We start from the raw sequence: 22,353 nt of genomic DNA, 5'->3' as shown, positions 1-22,353 counted from the left end.
AGCCTGGGCTCCCATTGCCCGTTCCTTTCCCTTGTTGTATAAAAAGAGAACATCAGCCTGCTTGGCAGGTTTGAGAGCCTAAGTGGAGGGGTAAGAGGGGAGCCCCCAGCTTCCCCACCTCTCACCTCTCCTTCAGGAAGCAAGGATTGATCAGGGATGCTGCTAGAACTAGCACCAAACAAACCTCCCTGACTCCAGGGCTGGTCCCACGGCTCCCCAACCCTTGGTCTGAGGTGGATAACCCTTTCTGAGGTCCGTGTTCCTTCCTTCCACTACCTGGCTGGGTGTTCCTGGGGGAGTGTAGGGGAGGAGAGGCAAGGTGGCAGGATCAAGTATGTGAGGTGGGAGACAACAACTAACAGCACCTTCCCCCACCTTCAGCCCCAGCCTGCAAGTAAGCCCCTGCCCCCTGCCCATAATGCTGCCTACCCGCTGTCTGCCTGTCACCCTTGGAGTCTCCAGCTGGGATCTCTAGGTCAGCAGGTGCGATCTCTGAGCTGATGTGAGTGTGTATTCTTGTGGGTACATGAGTGCCTGGACGAGGGAGCAGGCACTCATGTTAGAAAAGGAAAACTCCTTTCCTTCTCCCTATGTGATCAACAAGGTCCCCCCTCCCAGCATGAGGGCCCAGGTCCAGGGCTTACCCAGAGGTGCTGGGAGCGAGGTGGGGAGTGTCGCCTCAGCCTGGTGGTGTGTCTGTGTGGGCACCAGCTCCAGTGTGGCCTGGTAGAGGAGAGGAGGGTGTGTGCAGTCCAGGCTGAGCAACCAGTCAGATGACCTTTCCAGCAGACCAGCCCCCGCTGTTGTCTCCGGCACTGGCCCCTCCCAAACGTGGGAGAGAACCAGGTTGTACCTGGTTCCACATACAACACCTCCCTACCAAGCATCTCTCCTCCCAGGAACTGGCTTCAGCCCACGCGAGAGAACTCTGCTCACCTCTCAGCAGCTCAGCCCTGGACACAGAGGGCTTTGTGTGCTGCTCTCCCTGTGGGGCTCTCCCTGTGGAGACCAGAGAAGCCCAGTCTTCTCGCCCAGCTTCTGACCCGGCTATGCCTCTGGCTCCCTGGGGGTCAGGTCAGACAGGATCCAGGCTGATTTTGGGGCTGATAGAGAAAAACCTGTTGAGGCACATACCAGCAGGGCACCCCGGCCTGCACCCCAGAGGGGATCCCAACCCAGAAACTCCCCTGACTACTGCCTTAGAGCCAGCTAGCCTGGGTAGGGAGGGCAAGGGGACTGTTTATATCTATGGGGAAGGAAGGGCACAGATATTCTGGGGTGGGAGCAGATCAGCAGAGTCAAGAGAGAAAAATGCAAAGGGTGTTCCCTGGGGACAGAAGCACCATGCTCCCAAAAGGCAACAGAGTGATGAGGGAGGCTCCCTGGGTCTCTGTGTCTTAGAGTCCTTCTGTTGCCGTTTGGCTGCCAGGGCTGCTTTAGCTGCAGGTGATGCAAACCCAGCAGCTGGGCTTGAGGCTGTCAGTGCACAGAGCAGCAGGTGAACAGTCCGGGGGAGCCTCAGGGGCCCCCGCGCAGGCAGTTACTCAAACCTCACAGCCAGCTCCCGAAGGTCTGGAGGAGTCTCCTTCCCGCCACCCTAGAGAGGTCAGTGGGGGCTGGGCACAGAAGCTAGAGAGCTGTCTCCACTCCTCTGCCACTCTCCCAGCTGAGGAATGCCCTCACTGGTGTTCCTACGTCCCTGAGGAGGGACCTGCAGCTCTTCCACAGAGCAGACCAGGCCTAAGGAGATGCCGCGAAGGGAGATTTCCATGGTGGCGATCACTGCTCCTTGCTTTTCTCTCCTGTTAGAGTGGGAAACATACGCTCGTGTTTGTTGGAGAACAAAACACGTGCACCGGTTTTTGCTGGAGAACAGAGCTGGGTTCATTCCCCAGCTCTGCCACTTGTTATGTTCTCTAACCTTAGCTAATCATTGCAGGTCTCTGTTTCGTTTCTTTTTTTTTTTTTTTTTAATTTTTATTTATTTATTTTTTCCCCCCAAAGCCCCAGTAGATAGTTGTATGTCATAGCTGCACATCCTCCTAGTTGCTGTAAGTGGGATGCGGCCTCAGCATGGCCAGAGAAGCGGTGCGTCGGTGTGCGCCCAGGATCCGAACCCGGGCCGCCAGCAGTGGAGCACACGCACTTAACCGCTAAGCCACGGGGCCGGCCCAGGTCTCTGTTTCTTTACCTGAAAAAATGGGAATATTGGGAGAGTCTGAGGGGGAATGCACCCTGGGGTATCTAAAGATAGGTTTCCTGGAGGATTAAATGAGGTAATATGTGTGATGGCATTTGGCAGAGAAAAGTGCCTTGTAAATTAGGGTAGCCAGATTTAGTAAATAAAAATACAGGACACCCCATTAAATTAGAATTTCAGAAAAATAACAAATAATTTGTTGATATTAACTATAACCCAAATATTTCATGGGATATACTTATGTTAACAAATTATTTGTTGTTTATCTGAAATTGTAATTTAACTGAGCATCCTGTATTTTATTTGGCAACCTGAAAAATGGCACTCAGTTTCAGCCTGGTGGTTAAAAGCAAAAGTTCTGGAGCCAGAGTTTTTAGACTCAGAGTTCTGGTCTGCTGTGTGACCTTGGCAACTACCTTAACCTTTGTGTGCTCAGATTCCTCATCATCAAAATGGAAATAATAGTAATGTTTATATTATAGGCTATCATGAGAATTAAATAAATTAATACACGTAAAAGCACTTTATTTATTTATTTATTTATTTATTTATTTATTTATTTTTGTGAGGAAGATCAGCCCTGAGCTAATATCCGTGCCAATTCTCCTCTTTTTGCTGAGCAAGACTGGCCCTGGGCTAACATCCGTGCCCATCTTCCTCCACTTTATATGGGACGCCGCCACAGCATGGCCTGACAAGAGGTGTGTCAGTGTGCGACCCGGATCGGATCCGAACCCGGCTGCCAGCAGCGGAGTGTGTGCACTTCACCGCTACACCACGGGGCCGGCCCCTAAAAGCGCTTTAGAAGAGTGCTGGGCACAGAGTTGTAAGTACACATGTCAAAATATTAACTAATATATAATAATAAATGTTGTTATATTGTTATTTTGTATCGACAACTGTTATTACTAACTTTTCTTTTCTCTTTAAATCCAATCTTGGCTCTCTTCTGCAACTTCTTTCTTGCCAATCCCCAATCTGACCACAAGAAGGCATCAGCAGCCACTAAGAGTCTTGAGTCCCCTAGTGGCTACTGGCTGTCTCCGAGGCTCCGGTTCCACAGACAGCTATCAAGGGGCCCTCTTGTCCACTTGGGAAGTGCAGCCTGCTGAGGACATGAGGTTCCTAAGTGGACTTGGTGCGCAGACAGGGTCAGGGCAAGAGCCTCAGGTAGACATTTACTCATGGGACCCCACTGAGACAGACCTCAGGACATACGCAGGAGACTTTCTGGGCTGGGTTACAGCTCTACAGTGGCTCCACGGCCAAGGTCCCTTTCTGTACCCTTCAGAGTCTCTTCTGGGCAAACGTTTCAAGTAGGCTTACGGGGAAATGAAAGGAGAGAGAGGGCTCTTGTTTCCCCAGTCCAAACCTCTGCAAGGGACTCCTGGCTGACCTGCAAGGCTGAACTCTGAATTTGGAGGAGGCAGGCAGAACCCCAGTCCTATGATAGAAGCATAGTCCTAGTTGCCCAGGAGTGTGAGTAGTGTGTGTCATGCATTTACAATCACTCCACTGAAACTCGGTGGAATCTCACTTCTTTTGTTCCTTGGTTTTGTTTTGTTCAACTCCAGGGCCAGATTGAGGTTGTTTTCACATTTATTAATCACCTTCCATTATGTCCTAAATTTCAGAATTTCAGAGTTAGAGGAGATCTTAGAGATGACCTGGTCTGCCACCGTCTCATTACTGACTCAAGGAGGTCGTGGTGTTGGAACCAGAATTCAGGACTCCTAACTCCTTCTCAGTGTTTTCTTTATCACTCAGATCAAGGCATGGTTGATTTAGGGTCCCTCTTAGTGGAATACAGGGGACAACCAGTAATATATAGAGCCTCAGCTGTTGCTCATGAACCCTTCAATTCTTAACAATATCTTGCTTTTTTGCAAATACTTTGCATTGCATGATTTCAGAATACATAGAATTTCCTCCTGGCTATTTTTCCTCTTGTTAGGAAACTTTTTCTCCCCAGAACTCTTGGCACCTGAATCCCTCTACTCATGTACTAGCCAAGCTCTACTCCTTTACCCAAATAGGCTTCTGTGTTGCACAAGCCAGCCTGACCTGGGAAGACACACTTTCCACAACTGGGGTCCCTGTCTTTGCCTGTCCCAGAAGCCTATTCAGATATCTACATCCCAGGCCGAAGGCCTGGTGGTGTCCTCTGCCTCCAGACACCTCAGCAGCCCATACAGAGGAAGTGAGTCATGGCAGGGCAAACAGCTTGGGGCACTGTGGGTGTGGCCATGCCAGCCTGGTGCAGTGGGGGATGGGTCAGAAGGGCGGTGATCAAAATCCACTGGTCCAGCCAAGGCAGTGTGTGTGTGTATGTTTGAGTGTGTCCTAAGTATGTTGACAGAACTGGTAGCATCATTCTAATACTGCCTGAGGCCCAGTTTTCCCTTCTCTATCCACCACCTTCTTTGTCTCCTGGAGGAGGGGTACGCCCTCTTATCTTTATTTTTTCTTATTTTGTATTTTTTTTGAGGAAGACTGGCCCTGAGCTAACATCTGTTGCCAATCTCCCTCATTTTCTTTTTTACCCCCAAAGCCCCAGCACATAGTTGTGTATCCTAGTTGTAGAGCTGTAGCTTTTCTATATGGGAGCCCCCTCAGCATGGCTTGATGAGCCGTGAGTAGGTTCACGCCCAGGATCCGAATGGGTGAACCCTGGGCCGCCAAAGCAGAATGCGCAAACTTAACTGCTACGCCACCCACCCGGCTGGCCCCTCACCCTCTTATCTTTATTTCTCAGGTCTTGGCAATCCAACTTCTGCCCCAAAACTTCCCCTCCCCACTGCTATCTTAAAAACAAGTTAACTGGTCTTCAGTTCTCTGAGGAATCATTTAAAAAGTCTGGTGGTGATCTTTCCATCTAGGAAAACTGCCTGATCAAAGGGTTCAGAAGCTAAAGGACAGGAGTCAAGTAGAACAGAAGTGTGGGGAGGAGTTAGAGAAGGACCCAAGGGTTAGCTGGGGCCCAGAGGGGAGGCACTGGAACCCTGCTGGAAAAGGGCGTGTAGGTGTGCAGCACTCTGAGAAGGGCACTTGAAAAAAGTGGAGGGAACTTTGGAATTGGACGGCTGGGGGGGTGTGGGGCAGGTGACAAAGGGGTAGAAGATGTAAGATATCTTAATAAGGGAGGAGTTCAGCCTGGGGCAAAGGAAAACAGGGCTGGAGGGGTTGCTGGGAACTGGAAAATCAGGCAGTCTGGGGCTAAAAAAGGCTGAAGAGTCCCCTGGGGGCTGGTTCAGGCCGAGATGGGCCAGGGGCGGGTCAACAAGTCTCACTTCTCCAGAGGTAGGCCTAGGCCGGGTGTCCCACTGCAAAGAGCAAATGAACAGGTTGGAAATAGTCGGCTTCTGCCTCTGTATCTCTCCAGGAAGAGGCTGAGGTGAGGGCCAGGCTCTCAAACTGGATCACTGCGAGGTCACACTCCTTCCTAAGAGAACTGTCAAAGCACCTAAACGTGACCAGATGAACCACGAAACAAGCTACTGGAGGTTCTGACTGCGACAGCATAAAACCGCCAATATTGCATCGCAAGGTAAAAAATTAAGTTCCCTCTACGTGGAGTAAGCTGTAGCTCTCTCTATAAAAAAACCTCAAACGCATCTTTAGTGACGCTCTGTCCATGCTAAGAGTCAAGGCCAGTTTTCTAGGATAAACATGTTGCATCTTCCTGAAACATCAATTTCACTAGACTGAGGGAAAGACATTTTAAATATGAATTTGACACGGATAAACGTGGTGTAGATTGAAAACTCATACATTTTACAAAAGTTGGTTAGCTCTCAAGAGTCTACTGCTGTAGGGTGTGTGTGCCACCGGGGGTAGTTCTACAGCACTTGGGTAGAAACGTCGTGGGTTTTATGGGGGCGGGGGCGCCCTCGGGGTCGCAGGCTCTGCGCTGGGAGGGCCCGCTACCTCGGTCGGCCCTGGAGGGGCGCTCGGCCTCGGTGCGCGGCAGGCACTGCGGCAGGACTCCCCGGGGCTGCGCCTGCACCGAGCCCCGGCGCCCACCTCCCTCCGCTGCCCCGTTGGGCTGGAGGTGGGAAGTGTGGCAATCGGCCGGACAGAGAGAACCGGGGGCCGCGGCCGGCTGAGGTCGCGGACCGCAGTGGGAGCGGGCGGGGTGTGTGGGGGCACGGCCGCTCCGCGCTCTGGATCCCCGGGCACCTTGCAGGTCTGTCCAGGGGTCCCCGAGGCTACATCGCATCCCTCACGGAGAGAGCAGAGAGGCTGGAGGAGCCCCCGCACTGCCCGCCCTGGCTGGGGGCCTCTCCCCGGAGCCGCGCTTACAGTGGGCGCAGCCGCAGGGCCCGGCGCGGCGGGGGCCCGGGGCCGGGGGCGCAGCCGCCCGCCCAGGGCCGGGAAGGGGGCGGCGGCGGGGAGCGGGGCTGGGCGCGGCCGCCGGCGCGGAGGCCCCGCCGCCCCGCCGCCTCTCCCTTCCCGCGGCCCGGCCGCAGGCCCACGCCCAGTCTCCCGGCTACCGTGTTGCTCGCGGCCTATCGTCCCCGGGCTGGGCTCGCGCTCGGCTCGGCCGGGCTCGGCGGGCGGCGGGAGGAGGAGGAAGGAGGAGGGAGCAGGCAGGCGGGCGGGCGGAAGGGGGAGGAGAGGAGCGAGGCAGCCAGTCGGGGGGGGGCCCGGAGCAGGACGAGGAAAGACGGAGCAGCGGCTCCCGGCCCGGCCAGCTCCGCGACGCCGCCACCGAGTGAGTCGGGACCCCCGCCCCGGAGGCCACGGCCCGTGCGCCGGGGGCGGGAGCGGCGGCGGAAAAGTTGGGCGAACTGGGGTCCGCTCGGCCGCGGCTCGGCGGAGAGGCCCGCTGGGGAGGGACGCGGACGCGGCGGGGAGCGGACGCGGGCGCAGACCCAGGCAGCGGGCGGGGGGCGCCGCCGGCTCGGGGCCTCTGCCCGGCGCGTTCATGGCGGCGGCCTGGGGCGGGCGGGCGGAGCACCTCGCGGGAGCGGCCGGGCCCCCAGCGCCGCCCGGGGGCAGGCTGGCCGGGCGCCGGGGCGTTCTCGGGCGCGCGGCCCCGAGCCCCGAGCCGCCCTCCTGGGCAACAGGTAGGGGCTGGGAGGTGCGGACGGGCGCGGGGGCTGCTGGCCGAGGGCCCGAGCCCCGGGCGCCCCTTTGTTGGGGAGCACAAGAGTTCGGTGACCATTTGCGCGAGGGCCCCCACTGGGCCCGCGGCGTCGCCCCTGGCCTGGACGGGTCCCGTGGCTAGAGGGGGAGGCGGGGGAGGTGGGTCTTGCTTCTTTTTCTTCTTATCGGCCTACTGTACCCACTCCGGGAGGGAGGTCAGAGCGTCCATGTGCTTAACGGGAAACAGGAAGGAGTGGCTTTGAGTGTCTGCCCCGGCCCCTTAAGGCCAAGGCTCTTATACCGTTATGGGGTGTGTGGGGCTAGGGAGGGGGGTGTCTGCTGGTGAAACTGGTTTTCTGGGCCACAGCTTGCTAATTACTGGCCCAGAGGCTCTCTGGCAAGTGGGTTAATTGCAGGTGTGTGGCACTAATCTTTGGTCTGAGCTTGGGAGTTTCTCTCTCTCCTCAAGCCAGACTCCTGGCATCAAAACCGGGTCTCAGTCACCTGAATTGGCAGGCCCAGGAGTCAGGGGATTCTGAGGAATGGAGTGAGCCCCCTTCCCAGTGAATTGAGTCAGGGATGGCCTCCAGCAGACAGTCATTCCCAAATCTATGTTGGAGGGTCGCTGTCCCATACTGGAGTCCAGGTGACTGGGCCTGAATGTGGGTGACTGACTGCACTTGTGATGGGGCTCTTAAGAGTAAGGACTTGTCTGTAGTCTTGTCCCTCAGGGCCTGGCCCTAATCATGCAGTGACCTGCACAGACTCTCTGTTCTAAAGAGAGTTCCTTGTCTCCCTTGCTACCCCACAACTCACTCTCCTCACTGGGGCCTCTGGCCAGCTTTCCCCCTGGGAGGAAGGGCCTCCTCTTTCCTCTGTCACTGGCCACAAGCTCTTTCCCCTGTGACAGGCTGATCCTTTACTGTGCCCTTCAGCACTGGCCCCACAACCTGCCAGCCTCTCCTTGCCCCTGGGGGCTGTGGTCCCATGCAGTTTTTGGGTGTGTTTAGGCCTCTGGTGGGGCAGCCCAGACAAGCTAAATTTTGGGACCTATACTGCATCCTGGAGCAGTGACACCTCTTCTTGGCTTCATCCATTGCTCACAGCCTTCTAGTTCATGACCTGCTGTTACTGCCTGAAAAGAAAGTTTTCAACAAGGAAGACTATTCAAGTCCTCTTCCACTTCTTTTTCGTAGTCCCTCATGCTTCAGTGGAAGCGGGGGCCTGTGGGACCCTCTCTTTGTCACTCTCTCCTCCCTTGCTGATCCTATTATGTTTTTCTCAGTTATTCCCCCAAGTTCTGAGAGCCAGTGGGACTGTTATCACATTGAGTCTATGAGATCCCGTCCTCATAGACTCAAACTTCTGCTCTCCCAGCCCTCTGGGTCTACAGGCCTCCATGGGGACCCTCTGCCCCTTTTCGTCTATCTGTGAGGGGTCAGTCAGAGTTGGGGCAAAGCTTGGGGGCTGGGTGGAGCCCTGTTCAAGTTCCTGGTAATCCAATGCCAATGAAATCCCTGCTCTGCTGGCCCCTCTCCAGCCTGTGCCTCAGAAAGTGGAGTCTGTTCCTGAGGCAGGTGTGTGTGTGAGAGAATCAGAGACACACACACATACCCTATTGTTTCTTCACGTGTAGGGGGGAGTAAATTATGTGAGTGGAAAAGTATCAGTAGGTGTGATTTTCTCCACCAGAAAATCAAGTAACTGTCTTGAGGGCCAATGGGCCCTGGGAAAGCAGAATCGTCTCCTTATCCTAAGTGCACATCCCCTTTTCATGTCCCAGCCTTTTGTTTATGGGATCCCTTGCTTGGCTTGGGGTACTGGTGCCAAGAAACTGCCAGGGCTACCACTGGGAGCAGATTCATTGGTTCTGTGAGGATGTGTACGTGAGGCCGGCTGGGAGCCCCTGTTGTCTTCCCTTCTCCTCCGTGTTGAGTCAGGAGTCCTGACCCTGCTGAATCTGGTGCCCCTCCCTGCTGGGCTAGGCACTGGGGGTTAGGGGGCAGGGATGGGGTAGCACTCCTCCGCTAATGGAAGTACTAGGCAGCAAGGGAGGGCTGTGGTCACAGAAAGCCTGAAACCCAGGTGTGAGAGAGCCCCCATTAATCCGAGTTTCTGAACTCCTGACACATGCTCTCCGCTCACACCCGGCTCCCTGCTTGGAGTGGGAAGGGGAGAAGTGCTGTTTTTTCTTGGGGTTGAGATAGTTGCACTATCCTGGTACTTGCCCTTGACCACTCTCTGACACTTTCTCTGCCTACCTCCCAGCTCCTTACCTTCTTTGTAGAGATAAGACTGGCATAAGACATTCCTGGGCCCCAGGAGTCAGGGAGAGGGGCTCCACCCACAGCCTCCAGGACCCCAGCCAGCTCTCTGAATCTTTTTTTTTTTACATATTTTTTTGAGGAAGATTGGCCCTGAGCTAACATCTGTCGCCAATCTTCCTCCTTTTTTCCTTTTTTCTCCCCAAAGCTCCAGTAGGTAGCTGTATGCCACAGTTGTACATCCCTCTAGCTGCTCTATGTGGGACCCCGCCCCAGCATGGCTTGATGAACGGTGCCCAAGTCCGGGCCAAGGATCAGAACCAGCGAACCGCAGGCCACTGAAGTGGAATGTGCAAACTTAACCGCATGACACCGGGCAGTCCCCAGCTCTCTGAATCTTTAATCCTCGAAATGTCGCTGACAGGAGGAAGTTCTCTGCCAGTCTTCACTGACCAGTGTGGGGATGGGGTCCAACTCCTAGGCCTGTCTGTGCCCTTGGCTTTAGATCTCAATGGGGGACAAGTTGGGCTCCAAGAGACATAGCAGCCAGGTGACTGGGTCAGGTGTATTTCCCCACCTCCCATCAGGCTAAGCAAAAAAGATGGGAAGAAAGAGCCAGAGGTGTGCTACCACATCTAGGCATTCTGCCTTGTCCCTTCTCTGCGTTTTCTACAAATTGTTTCTAGGAAAGAAAGTGTGTGTGTGTGGTTGTGTGGGGAAAGTTGCACTGTGGATAATTATGTTTAATTTTTTTCAGTTCAAAAGGCTTCCATCTGTTTAACTAATTAAATATTTATTCTGGCTAAGGTGGAGGGGGAAGGGGCAGTGCCCTCGGAGCTGAGGCCTGGAGTGTGTGTGTGTGTGTGTGTGTGTGTGTGTGTGTGTGTGTGTGTGTGTGTGTGTGTGTGTGTGTTATTGGGGGAAGGTGGAGCTGAAGATCCTTTATTGTCAGTGCTGACCTCTGATTTCATCCAAGAGAGCAGTGACCAGGAGTGGGGACAAGAGGGTAAAGTCCTTGAGCTGGAATACTGACCCGTGACAGGCTGAGAGGGATTTCGCAAGTGTTTCTGTGGTGGGCGGGGGCGGAGCTGTCGGAGAAGCAGGCAGGAGGACCAGCCCTGCTCAGCTGTGATCTGATCAGCTTTCAGCCAGTAGCACCAATTGGTCTCCAGTTCACAGTGGAGAACAATCTCCTCACTCTTTCCTCCCTGGCTGGGAGGGGACCACCTTCCTTTTTTGTCAGCTTTTAGTCTCAAGGCCAGCCTGAGTACCGCTACCTCCCCTCCCTCCTGGGAGGATGAGGAGTAGGGAGCCTGGAAAATACTGCCCTTGTCATCCTGCTGGCATTCATTGCTGAGTCCCAGGACTGCCAGGTGTTGTGCTGGTCTCAGCATCTCTGACTCTTCAGGACCATCTTGCTGCTTCTCCCAGCTCCAAGCAGCTGCCTCATGAGCCACAGACCATTCCCTCCCTCATTCCAGTATCAAATGGTCACTACCACCTTGCTGATCCTTTCTCTTTCGGTGGAGGAGAGTGGGGAGTCGGGGGAAAGCAGCAGCTCTTTCCTGAGCTAAGGATGTTTGTGATGAGTGTTCCCTTGCAGACTAGTATTTTATTTTCTAGATGAGCCTTAATAAGAAATAGCTCCTCATTCCACCAGATGTCTTGGTCTGCTATCTTGGTTCTCTGTCCCCTGGATCCCTGACTCTCTGCAGCTTTGCCTTCACTTTGTTTCTGAAAAGAGGCTTCAGACAGGGTTCTTCTGCCTTATGTTGGGATTGGATGGCTTGGCATGAGGTATTAATCTTGTGTGCAATCATTTGATGTCCATTGATTGTCCTGGAGCTCAACATCATCTGGGGACATAATTTTGCTTTACTCTGGCCTCTTAATTTTCCCTTGGGACCTGCTGGGTTGTAGGGAAAGAGGAGGAAGAATTTGCCCTAGCCCTGCAATCTGTTTTTGGGTTTCCCTGGCCAGGAAGCTTCCAGCTGTGGGTTGGGTTGGGGCTAGAGGGGGTGGCTAGAGGGTGGGGGGGGGAAAGAGGGGTGCCTCTGACTTCACTCGGATTGTTGGCTACAGCTTCTAGGGCCAGATCCTGCCTGTCCTCCATGTCAGGATGGCAAAATGACAGGGAAATCCTGAGGTTCTTAATTTTAGGGAATCAGGACTTCTAGGGGGTGTCAGCATCACCTCCGGTTGCTGTAAATAGTAAATGTTAGGACTGGAAAGCCACCATATTACAGATGAGGAAACTGATTTGTCCACGGCCACATGGCCAGGACCAGAACCCGGGGCTTGAATCTCTGCTCCCTGCGCCTTTTGTTACACCATGAAAACTTTCATCTCTCTCTTCCCCCATAGCTGCCTCCTTTGATGCCCTCTTCCTTCCCCCTCCTCACTCAGGATGCTCCAGACCTTGTATGACTACTTCTGGTGGGAACGGCTGTGGCTGCCTGTGAACTTAACCTGGGCTGATCTCGAAGACCGAGATGGACGTGTCTACGCCAAAGCCTCAGACCTCTATATCACACTACCCCTGGCCTTGCTCTTCCTCATCATTCGATACTTCTTTGAGCTGTGAGCATACCAGCCTACCCCCATGCCTTCCCTGGCTGCCAGCCACACAGTTTCTTACACTTCAAGTTTGTCTCTTGCTGTTTAATTGGTCCTGGACCTTGGTGTTCTGGCCACCCAGGTCCCTGCCTACTGTGTGTCCCCCACTGAAGGCAGCATTGTCTTCCTGAGGACTCAGCACCCCCAGGCCCTTTCCTTCAATGGTTATTTGTTCTCACCCTCCACCCCGCCCGGTCACTAGTGAACACAGGCAGCTTTGTCAGCTGTGGGCAGCCCAAGGAGGCCAGAGAGGGAGTTGCCGGGAAACTGAGGCCCAGGATAAAGTTGCCTGAGCTTGCAGTCCTTTCCTCTCCCAGCTTTGGGGCTACCAAGAGGTGCTTCAAGAGAGCCAGACACTTCTCACTCATATCCCTTCCCCAGTTATGTGGCTACACCACTGGCTGCCCTCCTGAACGTAAAGGAGAAGACTCGGCTGCGGGCACCGCCCAACCCCACCTTGGAGCATTTCTACATGACCAGCGGCAAGCAGCCCAAACAAGTACGAGCTGCAGACCTGGCTCTGGGAGTTACTGAGTTCTGGTGGGGAGGGGAAGGGTCGGAGTGCCAGCTCTGGTGGGTGAAGAGATGGGAGAGCAGTGGTGCTGACTTAGGTTATTACTGGAAGAGGGTAGGAAGGTGGGGGCCACTACCGAGTTCTGAAGCCAAGCATAATAAATGAAGCTCCTTTATGACACCCAGGTGGAGGTAGAGCTTTTGTCACGGCGGAGTGGGCTCTCTGGCCGCCAGGTAGAGCGCTGGTTCCGCCGCCGCCGTAACCAGGACCGGCCTAGTCTCCTCAAGAAGTTCCGAGAAGCCAGGTAGGGGAGGTTGGGGCAAGAGAAACCAGGTGGCAGAGGAAGGTCTGATGTACCTTGCTGGGAGGGTGGGCCATGGCCGTATGCAGGGAGAGATTGTGCCCAGGTGACGAGGTGAATTTGGTTTTTAGTGATATTCTTGAGAGGATATCTGGGGGGACTTAGGGGTTGTTGGAGGGCTTTGCCATTCTCCTACCCCACTCTCCTAGCCATTTCCGCTTCCTCTTCCAGTTGGAGATTCACATTTTACCTGATTGCTTTCATTGCTGGCATGGCCGTCATTGTGGATGTAAGTGGGGATTACTGGGAGGTAGGAGTAGGCTCTCTGGCAAGGTGGGTTGAGGCCATAGAATTTGGGGCCCTCCTCTTTTAACCTTTCACTCTCTCTCTGCAGAAACCCTGGTTCTATGACATGAGGAAAGTTTGGGAGGGATATCCCATACAGGTATGAGATGGGGTCCTGAATCCTTATATGGGGGTGATTAAGAGAATCAAGGTAGGATAGGACTAGGACATACATACCCTTGTGCAGAGATGATCTATGGAGCAGGTGGCAGAAGGGACTGGAGTCATGGTGCTAAACGCAACCTCAGGGGCTAGAAGGGCTGGGTTTAGAGAGGTGAGACCCTTGGGTCCAGTTGCTCTGGGGTCCCTTACCTTTTCTCTCCTCTCTCCCAGAGCACCATCCCTTCCCAGTATTGGTACTACATGATTGAACTTTCTTTCTACTGGTCCCTGCTCTTCAGCATTGCCTCTGATGTCAAGCGAAAGGTGGGTCAAGGGGCTGTGCCATTAAGCCTATGAGCCAGAATGAAGCCCTGGGATGAATAGCCTCCCCTTTGATTTCTGGGTGCTTTGGATGGAGCTGTGGGATAAGGGGAACTAAGATGAGGGGGAGGAAGAAGGAATAGTGAGGGCTGAGGAATAGGAAAAAGTCCCCTGGAGCCTGTGTCTTTTCTGCAGGACTTCAAGGAACAGATCATCCACCATGTGACCACCATCATCCTCATCAGCTTCTCCTGGCTGGCCAATTACATCCGAGCGGGGACTCTTATCATGGCTCTGCATGACTCTTCAGACTACCTGCTAGAGGTCAGGCTTCCTGGGCATTGCTTCAAACCTAGAAACCCTGGTACAGGTTCTTCTGTCCCTCTGTTCTTGTTTATTTTGGTAGTGCTGGGAGGGGTTGACATTCCTGGGACCAAGTCGGGGGACAGAGCCAGTGTGGTAACTGGGGTGTACATATGAGTGTATATGGGAGAGTCAGGAGCCCATGATGATGGATGGGGGCTATCTATGCAGTCAGCCAAGATGTTTAACTATGCGGGATGGAAAAACACCTGCAACAACATCTTCATCGTCTTCGCCATTGTCTTCATCATCACCCGACTGGTCATCCTGCCCTTCTGGTGAGTAGGAGGCCAGACTATACTCCTGTTCTCAAGAAATCAGGAGTCTTGCCTCCCCCTGCTCATTTATCTATCCTCCATCTTAACCCCTTCCTTTCTGTGTGTACAATTCTGTCTCTCCCTTCCTGTCCCCAGGATCCTCCATTGCACCTTGGTGTACCCACTGGAGCTCTATCCTGCCTTCTTTGGCTACTACTTCTTCAATTCCATGATGGGAGTGCTACAGCTGCTGCATATCTTCTGGGCCTACCTCATTTTGCGCATGGCCCACAAGTTCATAACTGGAAAGGTGAAGTCTCTGTCCCTGTTGTGTAGGCCCTCCTACCCTCAACTCTAGAAACTGCCCCAACTCCCTCCCATATCAGGAACTTTCTAAAAAACTACTCTGAGGCCCTGGGTATAGCTGGAACAAGCCCATGGAGAGAGGCAGTTCTTAGGGGTTTGAGGACATCCTGTAACACTTCTTATCCCTTTCCACAGCTGGTAGAAGATGAACGCAGTGACCGGGAAGAAACAGAGAGCTCAGAGGGGGAGGAGGCTGCAACTGGGGGAGGAGCAAAGAGCCGGCCCCTAGCCAATGGCCACCCTATCCTCAATAACAACCATCGTAAGAATGACTGAACCATTGTCCCTACTGCCCCTCAGATTAATGCATAAAGCCAAGGAACTACCCCACCCTCCCCATAGGGTCACTTTAAGCTCTGGGGAGAAAGGAGAAAGCAGAAAGTGAGAGGAGAGAGTTCTTCTCTGTGTCCCCACCCCTGCTTCTTTGTCACCCAGTTGCCTTTAAACCACATTCTAACCAGCCTATCCTCAGGTAGAGGAGAGGTTGGTTATATCCTTTGTTAGAGGGGATGGTCTCACTTTCCAGTTGTCCTTTCTATTGCTTTTGAGACCCTTCCTCAGCTCTGGGGGTGGGGGTTACAACTCACATTCCTTATTCTTCAGAATTTGGCCCTAGCTGTTTGCCTTTGACTCCCTGACCTCCAGAGCCAGGGTCGTTTGTGCCTTACTGTCCCATCTGTGGGCCTCATTCTGCCAAAGTTGGACCAAGGCTCACCTTTCTAAGCTCCCTAACTCGGGCCAGAAACCAAAGCTGAGCTGACTTTAACTTTTCCCCCTCCTAAGACGCAAGTGAATTGAGTGTAGGAGGGTGCACATGACCCTTACCCTACCTCTGCCAAAAAGTGGGGGCCATACTGGGAACTGCTCAGATGGTCTTTGTGTGACCTCTCTGCCAGCTGTCCCTATAGTCACAGGTCCAGGATCATACTGCCTCCTTTCTCTGGCCTCTTCCCCTAGGCTAGCTGGTTTGGAGTAGAATGGCAACTAGTTCTAATTTTTATTTATTAAACATTCGGGGTTTTGGTTCTAAAGCCAGAATTACAGCTAGCACCTGGCATTTCAGCAGAGGGACCATTTCAGACCAAAATGTACTGTTAATGGTTTTTTTAATTAAAATATATTAAAGATTAAGTAAAACATAGCAACAAGTGTGTGAGACTATTAGGAATTGAAAAGGGCGCTCAACTAAATAAACTAAGGTAGTCTTCCTCATGCCTTCCTCACGGTTATGTAACATTTTCTTTTTTAAATTTCACATGGCAAATAAGAAAACACAAAGGTACAGAAGGTATGAGATTAATGACAGCTGCTGATTGGGAAGGATGGGGGGAAACAGATTTCTCATTGAAAGACCCAGAATTGGGAGTATGGGGGCTGAGGGAGAGAAATCAAATCACAATCTTAGTTTTAACATCTTTTTCTTGTATTCAAGAAACAATACAAACCAGGGATAGTAAATACACAGCCCTCATTCCAGGAATAAAGTCTGTTAGAAGCATGAACACTTGAACAAAGGCAGGATGGGAGGGATGAGCGCCAGGACTGAAGGGACGTCAGGCCCAGGTTAGAGTGGTAACCTCTCCCCGCCCCCTAGTGGAGGAGGGACCCTGCCTGCTAGCACCACATTGGAAGGGATCTCCTGACCCAAAACCCCCATCTCTATCTACTAGGAGCTGGGGGAGTAGCTAGACCGGAGACTTGGGAGTCAGAGTTCAACAGTCAGGAGGACCCAGTTCCTGAGGAAAGGACAGTTCAGGAAGGGTTCACAAGGCGGCTGTCCTCTAAAGAAGACGCCCTCTGCATTCAATGGCCCCACAGCAGCAGAGCAACTCCTTGCCTTCCACACTGCCCACCTCATAGTTGTAGTCCCAAGTAAGTTCTGTCCCAGCCCGGATTCTCCTAAAGAGGAAGAAAAGGATGGGGTGTGTGTGGTGAAGACAGCAGATAACCCAGGCGCCTGGGGTTACAGAGTATAGGTGGAGCTGGAACACAGACAGAGCAGGGGAGCAGGGGCGCTTAGAATTTCAATAGCCCTTGCCCCTCCCCAATCCAGGGCTTCTCCTACCCAACCATCCCCTCTCCTGACTCCCTCTTACTTGCTGGCAAAGAAGGCCACCCAAGGGAAGCGAAGATCGTGAGTATCCACGAAGACATTCTGGACAAACAGGTTGGGGCTGCAACTGTGCTGTAGGTTTAAGGACAGGATCAAGTAAGACAAGGAAACAGAATCTGGCTTTGTGGGGTGAGAGGTGGACTAAAAACGATGCCATCTGATCCTCCCCATCATAGCAGAGAAGTTTTGAAAGAAAGCTACCTCTTTAAGATCCTTTCAAATCAAGAATTTATAATGAGTAAACATTGGTTTTATAGTTGTATTAAAAGAACTAGAAATCTGAGGACCATGGGATAATCTAGCATCTAGAGGTGAGGGAGAGGGGTCTCACATTGAGGTAACGGCCCAGGTTGCCTTCAAGCTTGGCATCGATGATGTAGCAAGACTCCTCACCATCGTAGAATTGGCGTGTGTTCTTACGAACAGGTGCGCTTTCCCCCTTTTCCACAGAAGCCATGTTGGTTGATTTAATGGCAATCCCATGGGTTGATTTAAGAGCAAAGCCTCGGGTTGATTTTACTGCCACTTGGCGCTTCAATGGACCTGGACAGGAAGGAGAATGGGGTCAGGACCTATCCCACCTCATGACTTGACATTCTACCCCCATTTTCATTCCACCCATTGCAGCTCAGGAATAACAATAAGCTGAGACTCTGAGGCAGGATTAGATCTGGATAAAGGAGCTGAAGCAAAAGAGTAGAAAACTGGGAGAGGGGAAGGTGATGTGTCAATGTCAACAGTTTAGCTGGAAGTCAGGGAGCCCTCCCAGAGATTCTTCAACTCTTAGGATCTGAAATTTTTCCCCTACTTCTTTAGCTTCCTTAAAAAATCCTTTATCCCAACTTTCCTACTGTTCCTTCCTATGACCCCTCAAATTCTTCCAGACTACCAGACATGTTCTTCTTGTCCTCAAAGTCATCCCCTTCAGAGCCAGAGGAGATGGTCTGGATATCATCACTGTCAACCGCTGTGGCTGAAGTCTGACCAGCAGTGGGCTTTCGGCTGGTCCCACTTTCCCCCTCACTTTCTGTGCTGCTGGACAGTGTCAGGACATCCTGGGGAAACAGAAAGGTGAGAAGAAGGAAGAGTAAATGGGGAGGGCCCATTCAAGTCCTTGTTCTTACCTATGGTTAGACAGGAAGGGGCTGAGACTATATACCAAGAGGAAGATTAGATGTGGAATGAAGGAAAATGAGGCAGGAAGTCAAAGCCAATGAAACAAGAAAAGATCTAACGGTAGTTATGGTGAAGGACTTGATGAGGTGAGGAGAATGTTCCTTTACTCAGACTCTGAATAAAACAGAAGGCTGGGGAAGGTACAGCTTGAGAAAGTAGATCACTTACATCAGGGTTGGACTGAGCAGAGGCCAGGAGTCGTCGGCTCTGATGCATACTAGTCTTACTAGGGGGGCGGCGAAGTCCTTCGGGCTTCACAGGAGAAGGATTATAACCATAATTTCGACAGCTTTCAGTAACTCTGATGGAAGGGGAAGGAATGAGAGGGGGTCAGGATATTGGCTGTTTCTTAGGCTTCTTTTGTGGGCTTGAGAGAAGGCAGATTTGGAAACAGGTCAAAAAGAGAGGCACTTACATTGACATCTTGTTTCGGTCATCAGGGTCCTGGAAAAGAGAGCAAGTAGAGGGTTAAATGTTTTCATGGTTCTAGGTAACGAAACCAACAACTAGACTTCATCTCAAATGACTCCAAAGACATTAGCCAGTGACAGGTACACTAAATCTAAGTGGGGTATGTGTGCAGAAATTACTCTGCAACTTGATAGTAACACTCATATTCACATCAGGAAACCCCCCTGGGAGGGGTCTTTAACGCTTCCCAATGATAGGGCATAAAATGTTCATGGAAAACACTATGGGCAGAGTCTTACAAGGACAAGGGACACAGTTCACCACCTGTAATGTGGTTAAGTTTCAACATCATTAAAAATCTATTTAAAATCAATTGTTTTTCTACTCTAATAGAAGGAAGCAATGATGTAGATAACTTGAAATAGCACTTAATTAAAAAAATTTACTTTCGAACCCTTCACTTTGGAATGAATCAGATACTTTTTCCCCCCAGCAGGTTGATTTTAAAATAAATTGGTGGGGGCTGGCCGGGTGGCGCAAGCAGTTAAATGTGCACACTCCGCTGCGGTGGCCCGGGGTTCGCCGGTTCGGATCCCGGGCGCGCACCGACGCACCGCTTGGCAAGCCAGGCTGTGGCGGCATCCCATATAAAGTGGAGGGAGATGGGCACGGATGTTAGCCCACGGCCAGTCTTCCTCAGCAAAAAAAGAGGAAGATTGGTAGATGTTAGCACAGGGCTGGTCTTCCTCACAAAAAATAAAATAAATAAATAAATTGGTTCTTTAAAGAAACACTAGGAAAGTGCTGGGTGGGAGGGAGATAATCAGGTTTGCCACAGAAATATCCATCATCTAAATAATCTACATAGTGAGACTGCATTAAGTTACTGCACCAAAATTACACAAAAGTCATTGCTCTCAGAATTTTCTGCCACTGCTTACCTCTTTCTTGGCCTGCTTGATGTCTCCCTCCTCCTTGAAGCCCAGCCCTGAGGTGGAGGCCTTCTCAGCCTCCCCTCTGCCTCCCCCAGCCCGGCCTTCCCCACCTTCGCTAGTCTTGAAAGATGAATGGCTATCAGAGTCAGCAAAGCCACCTTCACTGACACTATTGCAGCTCAACCACGAAGCCACCTTGTTCTTGGGTGTCTCTTCAGAGGAAGGTGGATTGCAGCCACCTATAGGGATTGATGGAGGGACAGGAATATGGGGGGGCCCAAGGTCTGGGGGGCGGGAATCCTTGGAAGCCGTCTCAGACAATCCATTCTCCTTCTGGCCCCGGGTCTGCCGCCGGGTAGCGTAGCTGCGCCATACTGAGCTGGTGCTGAAGTCCTCATCCTTACAGAAGTTATCATCTGAGCTATCATCATTGGACTCTTCGGGATCCTCAGTACCGCTGTTGCCATCTTCCTGGTCCTTCAAGTCTACACCACTGCTGTCAGAGGAACAGGGGGCATCACTCTCATATCCTTCCTTGAAGTTCTCCACGCTCTCAATATGGTCCAGATTGGCAAAGTACTCATCACCCATTTCCAGGCCCTCTTTGTCTGCGAAGTCATCCGTCAGGATTTTGCCTGGGAGTAAAGAGAAAGACCTTCCAGGGTTATGAGGATCTTTTAGAAAGAATAAGGGTCATTCTATCAATATCCAGCCCACCGCCACACAGAGTCAAAACACCTCCATTATGGTCTCTCGTTTCTCTTTGCTAATACCTCCTCCTTAGTGTCTTAATTATGAGAGTATGGGGAGCTTTCTGTAGTTTTAAATCTTGCCCTTTCTGCCTTCCCATTCCTCCTCTTTACTCTCTTTACCACAAGAGTTCTCAGCTATGCTAAAAGATCTCTGGGTGGAGTACAGTGATAGCACAGAGCGATGTGGGAGAAAGTGATACACTGGCCTCCACTATCATGTCTCTCCTCTGAAACATCATATCCACAATTTCATCCCTTTTCATTCTTGTCCTTGGGAAGCATTTTTGTCCCTCACTGGTCCACCCAGACACGCAGATCACTTGTCATGTTCTTTACAGAAGAAAATCCTGGCCTTCCTCTTACTCCCCGTTCATATTCAAGCATTTTATTCTTATGTTCAACTTGTCTCTGCTTCAATTCCCCACAATGTCCTAACCCCAGAAAGCAACACTTTCGTTTCATCACCAACCTGCATAAATACAGACAAAGGAGCCTTTGGCAATGTCATCCAAGCAGCGGATACCCCAGCCCTTGTTCTGTGTCTTGAATAGCTGTAGCCGAACCTGTAGTCCATGCTGTACCAACCGGTTTGTGCACATGTTTGGGTCACATTTGCAGCGTTTATTACACTCATAAACTCTGGGAGAAGGTTACAATAAAATCAATCATAACACGATCACTAGAGCATCCATTATCCGTTAACTCCACAGAACTGTTATAATTCTTAAGGTATCATGGTTTATTAGGTAATGATCTAAGTAAGTGGATTTAGTGAACTGTCTATGCTCTTTGATTCATTTGGGAATACAGCCCAAGGAAATAATTCAGAGGGGGAAAAAATGATTTATACAGATATTTACAGCATTACAGTTACTATCGGTGAATACCAGAATGCCTAATACCTGGAGAAAAACTAAGCAAACTATGATATGAATACAAATTAAGAGCCATTAAAATAAGGAGATAGACTATGTCAATTTGTAGAAATAGATGCATACAGGGCCGTCCCTGTGGCGGTTGAGCGTGCGCGCTCCGCTGCTGGCGGCCCGGGTTCGGATCCCGGGCGCGCACCGCTTCTCCGGCCATGCTGAGGCTGCGTCCCACATACAGCAACTAGAAGGATGTGCAGCTATGACACACAACTATCTACTGGGGATTTGGGGGAAAAATAAATAAAATTATTAAAAAAAAAAGAAATAGATGCATACAATAAAGATACATGAGAAAAGCAGAAGCCAATATAACAGCCAACTGAAAGCGAGTACAGAGGAGAAACTGGAACTCAAGTTCATGGGATTCTTTCTTTTGGTAAAGTTGATTTTCATCCTTTTATTCAGTGACCATTTATTAAACACCAAAACTGTGCTAGACACCAGGAATACACAATAACAGACAAGGTCATAATCGCTCCTCCCAGGCAACTCCTATTCTATCTAGTTTAAGGAATTTAACAACTTAGCTATTTTAAAAATAAACTACTAAAGTTAATCGGAGACCTCTAGCAAATATCAATATTAAAGGAAGATAATATTAGTTATACTGAGAAAACTGTCATCTTTTTAGGTATCAATGTTTCTGCTCTATCTACTTTGCTCAGTGTTAGGATTTTACTTATTTCCTTGGTACGTAAATTTAAAGGAGACATTTACTTTTGGAAAGATGACAACAGTACAATTAAGTTGGTTGATGACATTAATTATATCCCTCCGGAGAAAGACGGTAAGAGCAGCTTCTATTTACTGAACATATACTTTGTGTTTGGCATTATGTCAATGCTTACATACATTCTCTTATTCTATTCTCAAAGCAGCCCTACAAGGGTTTTTCTAACTTTAAAAAAAGTATTAAAGCGTAATATACACAGAGAAAAGTACACATAAGTCTATGGCTCAATGAATTTTCTCAATGAACACACCATGTGACCAGCACCACATCAAGAGACAACTTTGTCAGGTCTCTTAAAACGCCCCCGGGGATGGGGGGTATTAGTGTTCACATCCTCTGTTTATAGCTGATAAAGCAGGATCAGCTGAGAAGAGACAAGGCCAGAATTTGAACTCTGGTCTAATCATCATGATATGAAACTTTCAGAGCAGCTACACTGAGTATCATTCATTCATTCAACAAAATTTGAGTGATTACTATATGCCAGGCACTGGGTAAGTCAGCTGCTGGTGATACAATGGTGAGCGAGATTGACAAGGTTCATGCTCCCATGAAGCTTATATT

General features: G+C 51.1%; 2 protein-coding genes across 7 annotated transcripts in view; one reads left to right on the top strand and one right to left on the bottom strand.

Annotated features, from left to right (window-relative positions):
- The first annotated feature begins 5,518 nt into the window (after window positions 1-5,518).
- On the top strand, window positions 5,519-15,878 carry CERS2 (ceramide synthase 2). 3 transcript variants are annotated; one of them, XM_058539082.1, is made up of 11 exons: window positions 5,519-5,747; window positions 11,959-12,132; window positions 12,550-12,667; window positions 12,868-12,986; window positions 13,215-13,272; window positions 13,378-13,428; window positions 13,662-13,754; window positions 13,947-14,075; window positions 14,286-14,392; window positions 14,528-14,681; window positions 14,873-15,878. In XM_058539082.1, the coding sequence occupies exons 2-11, from the start codon at window positions 11,960-11,962 to the stop codon at window positions 15,011-15,013; spliced, it is 1,143 nt and encodes a 380-aa protein (XP_058395065.1). In that variant the 5' UTR covers window positions 5,519-5,747; window position 11,959; the 3' UTR covers window positions 15,014-15,878. The 3 variants fall into 3 exon arrangements, with proteins under 3 accessions (XP_058395065.1, XP_058395067.1, XP_058395066.1); XM_058539084.1 differs by lacking the exon at window positions 5,519-5,747 and adding an exon at window positions 6,346-6,386; XM_058539083.1 differs by lacking the exon at window positions 5,519-5,747 and adding an exon at window positions 6,818-6,914.
- An 83-nt stretch (window positions 15,879-15,961) lies between these two features.
- Window positions 15,962-22,353, bottom strand: part of SETDB1 (SET domain bifurcated histone lysine methyltransferase 1) — a 32,714-nt gene continuing 26,322 nt past the window's right edge. For 3 of the 4 annotated variants that reach the window (XM_058539075.1, XM_058539076.1, XM_058539077.1), the window contains 8 exons: window positions 20,594-20,763; window positions 19,379-20,007; window positions 18,442-18,470; window positions 18,195-18,327; window positions 17,740-17,905; window positions 17,182-17,393; window positions 16,834-16,922; window positions 15,962-16,636 (listed from right to left, as the gene is read on the bottom strand). In XM_058539075.1, the coding sequence (XP_058395058.1) occupies window positions 16,519-16,636; window positions 16,834-16,922; window positions 17,182-17,393; window positions 17,740-17,905; window positions 18,195-18,327; window positions 18,442-18,470; window positions 19,379-20,007; window positions 20,594-20,763 (1,546 nt within the window). In that variant the 3' untranslated portion in view covers window positions 15,962-16,518. Of the gene's footprint in view, window positions 16,637-16,833; window positions 16,923-17,181; window positions 17,394-17,739; window positions 17,906-18,194; window positions 18,328-18,441; window positions 18,471-19,378; window positions 20,008-20,593; window positions 20,764-21,177 lie in introns of those variants that run through there. The other variant, XM_058539080.1, reaches the window with a different exon arrangement.

This window comes from Diceros bicornis, chromosome 4 (genome assembly GCF_020826845.1).
Source record: "Diceros bicornis minor isolate mBicDic1 chromosome 4, mDicBic1.mat.cur, whole genome shotgun sequence".
NCBI classification, from domain to species: Eukaryota; Metazoa; Chordata; class Mammalia; order Perissodactyla; family Rhinocerotidae; genus Diceros; species Diceros bicornis.
The sequence above is the reverse complement of the archived record's forward strand: the minus strand, read 5'-3'. Positions and strand labels throughout refer to the sequence as shown.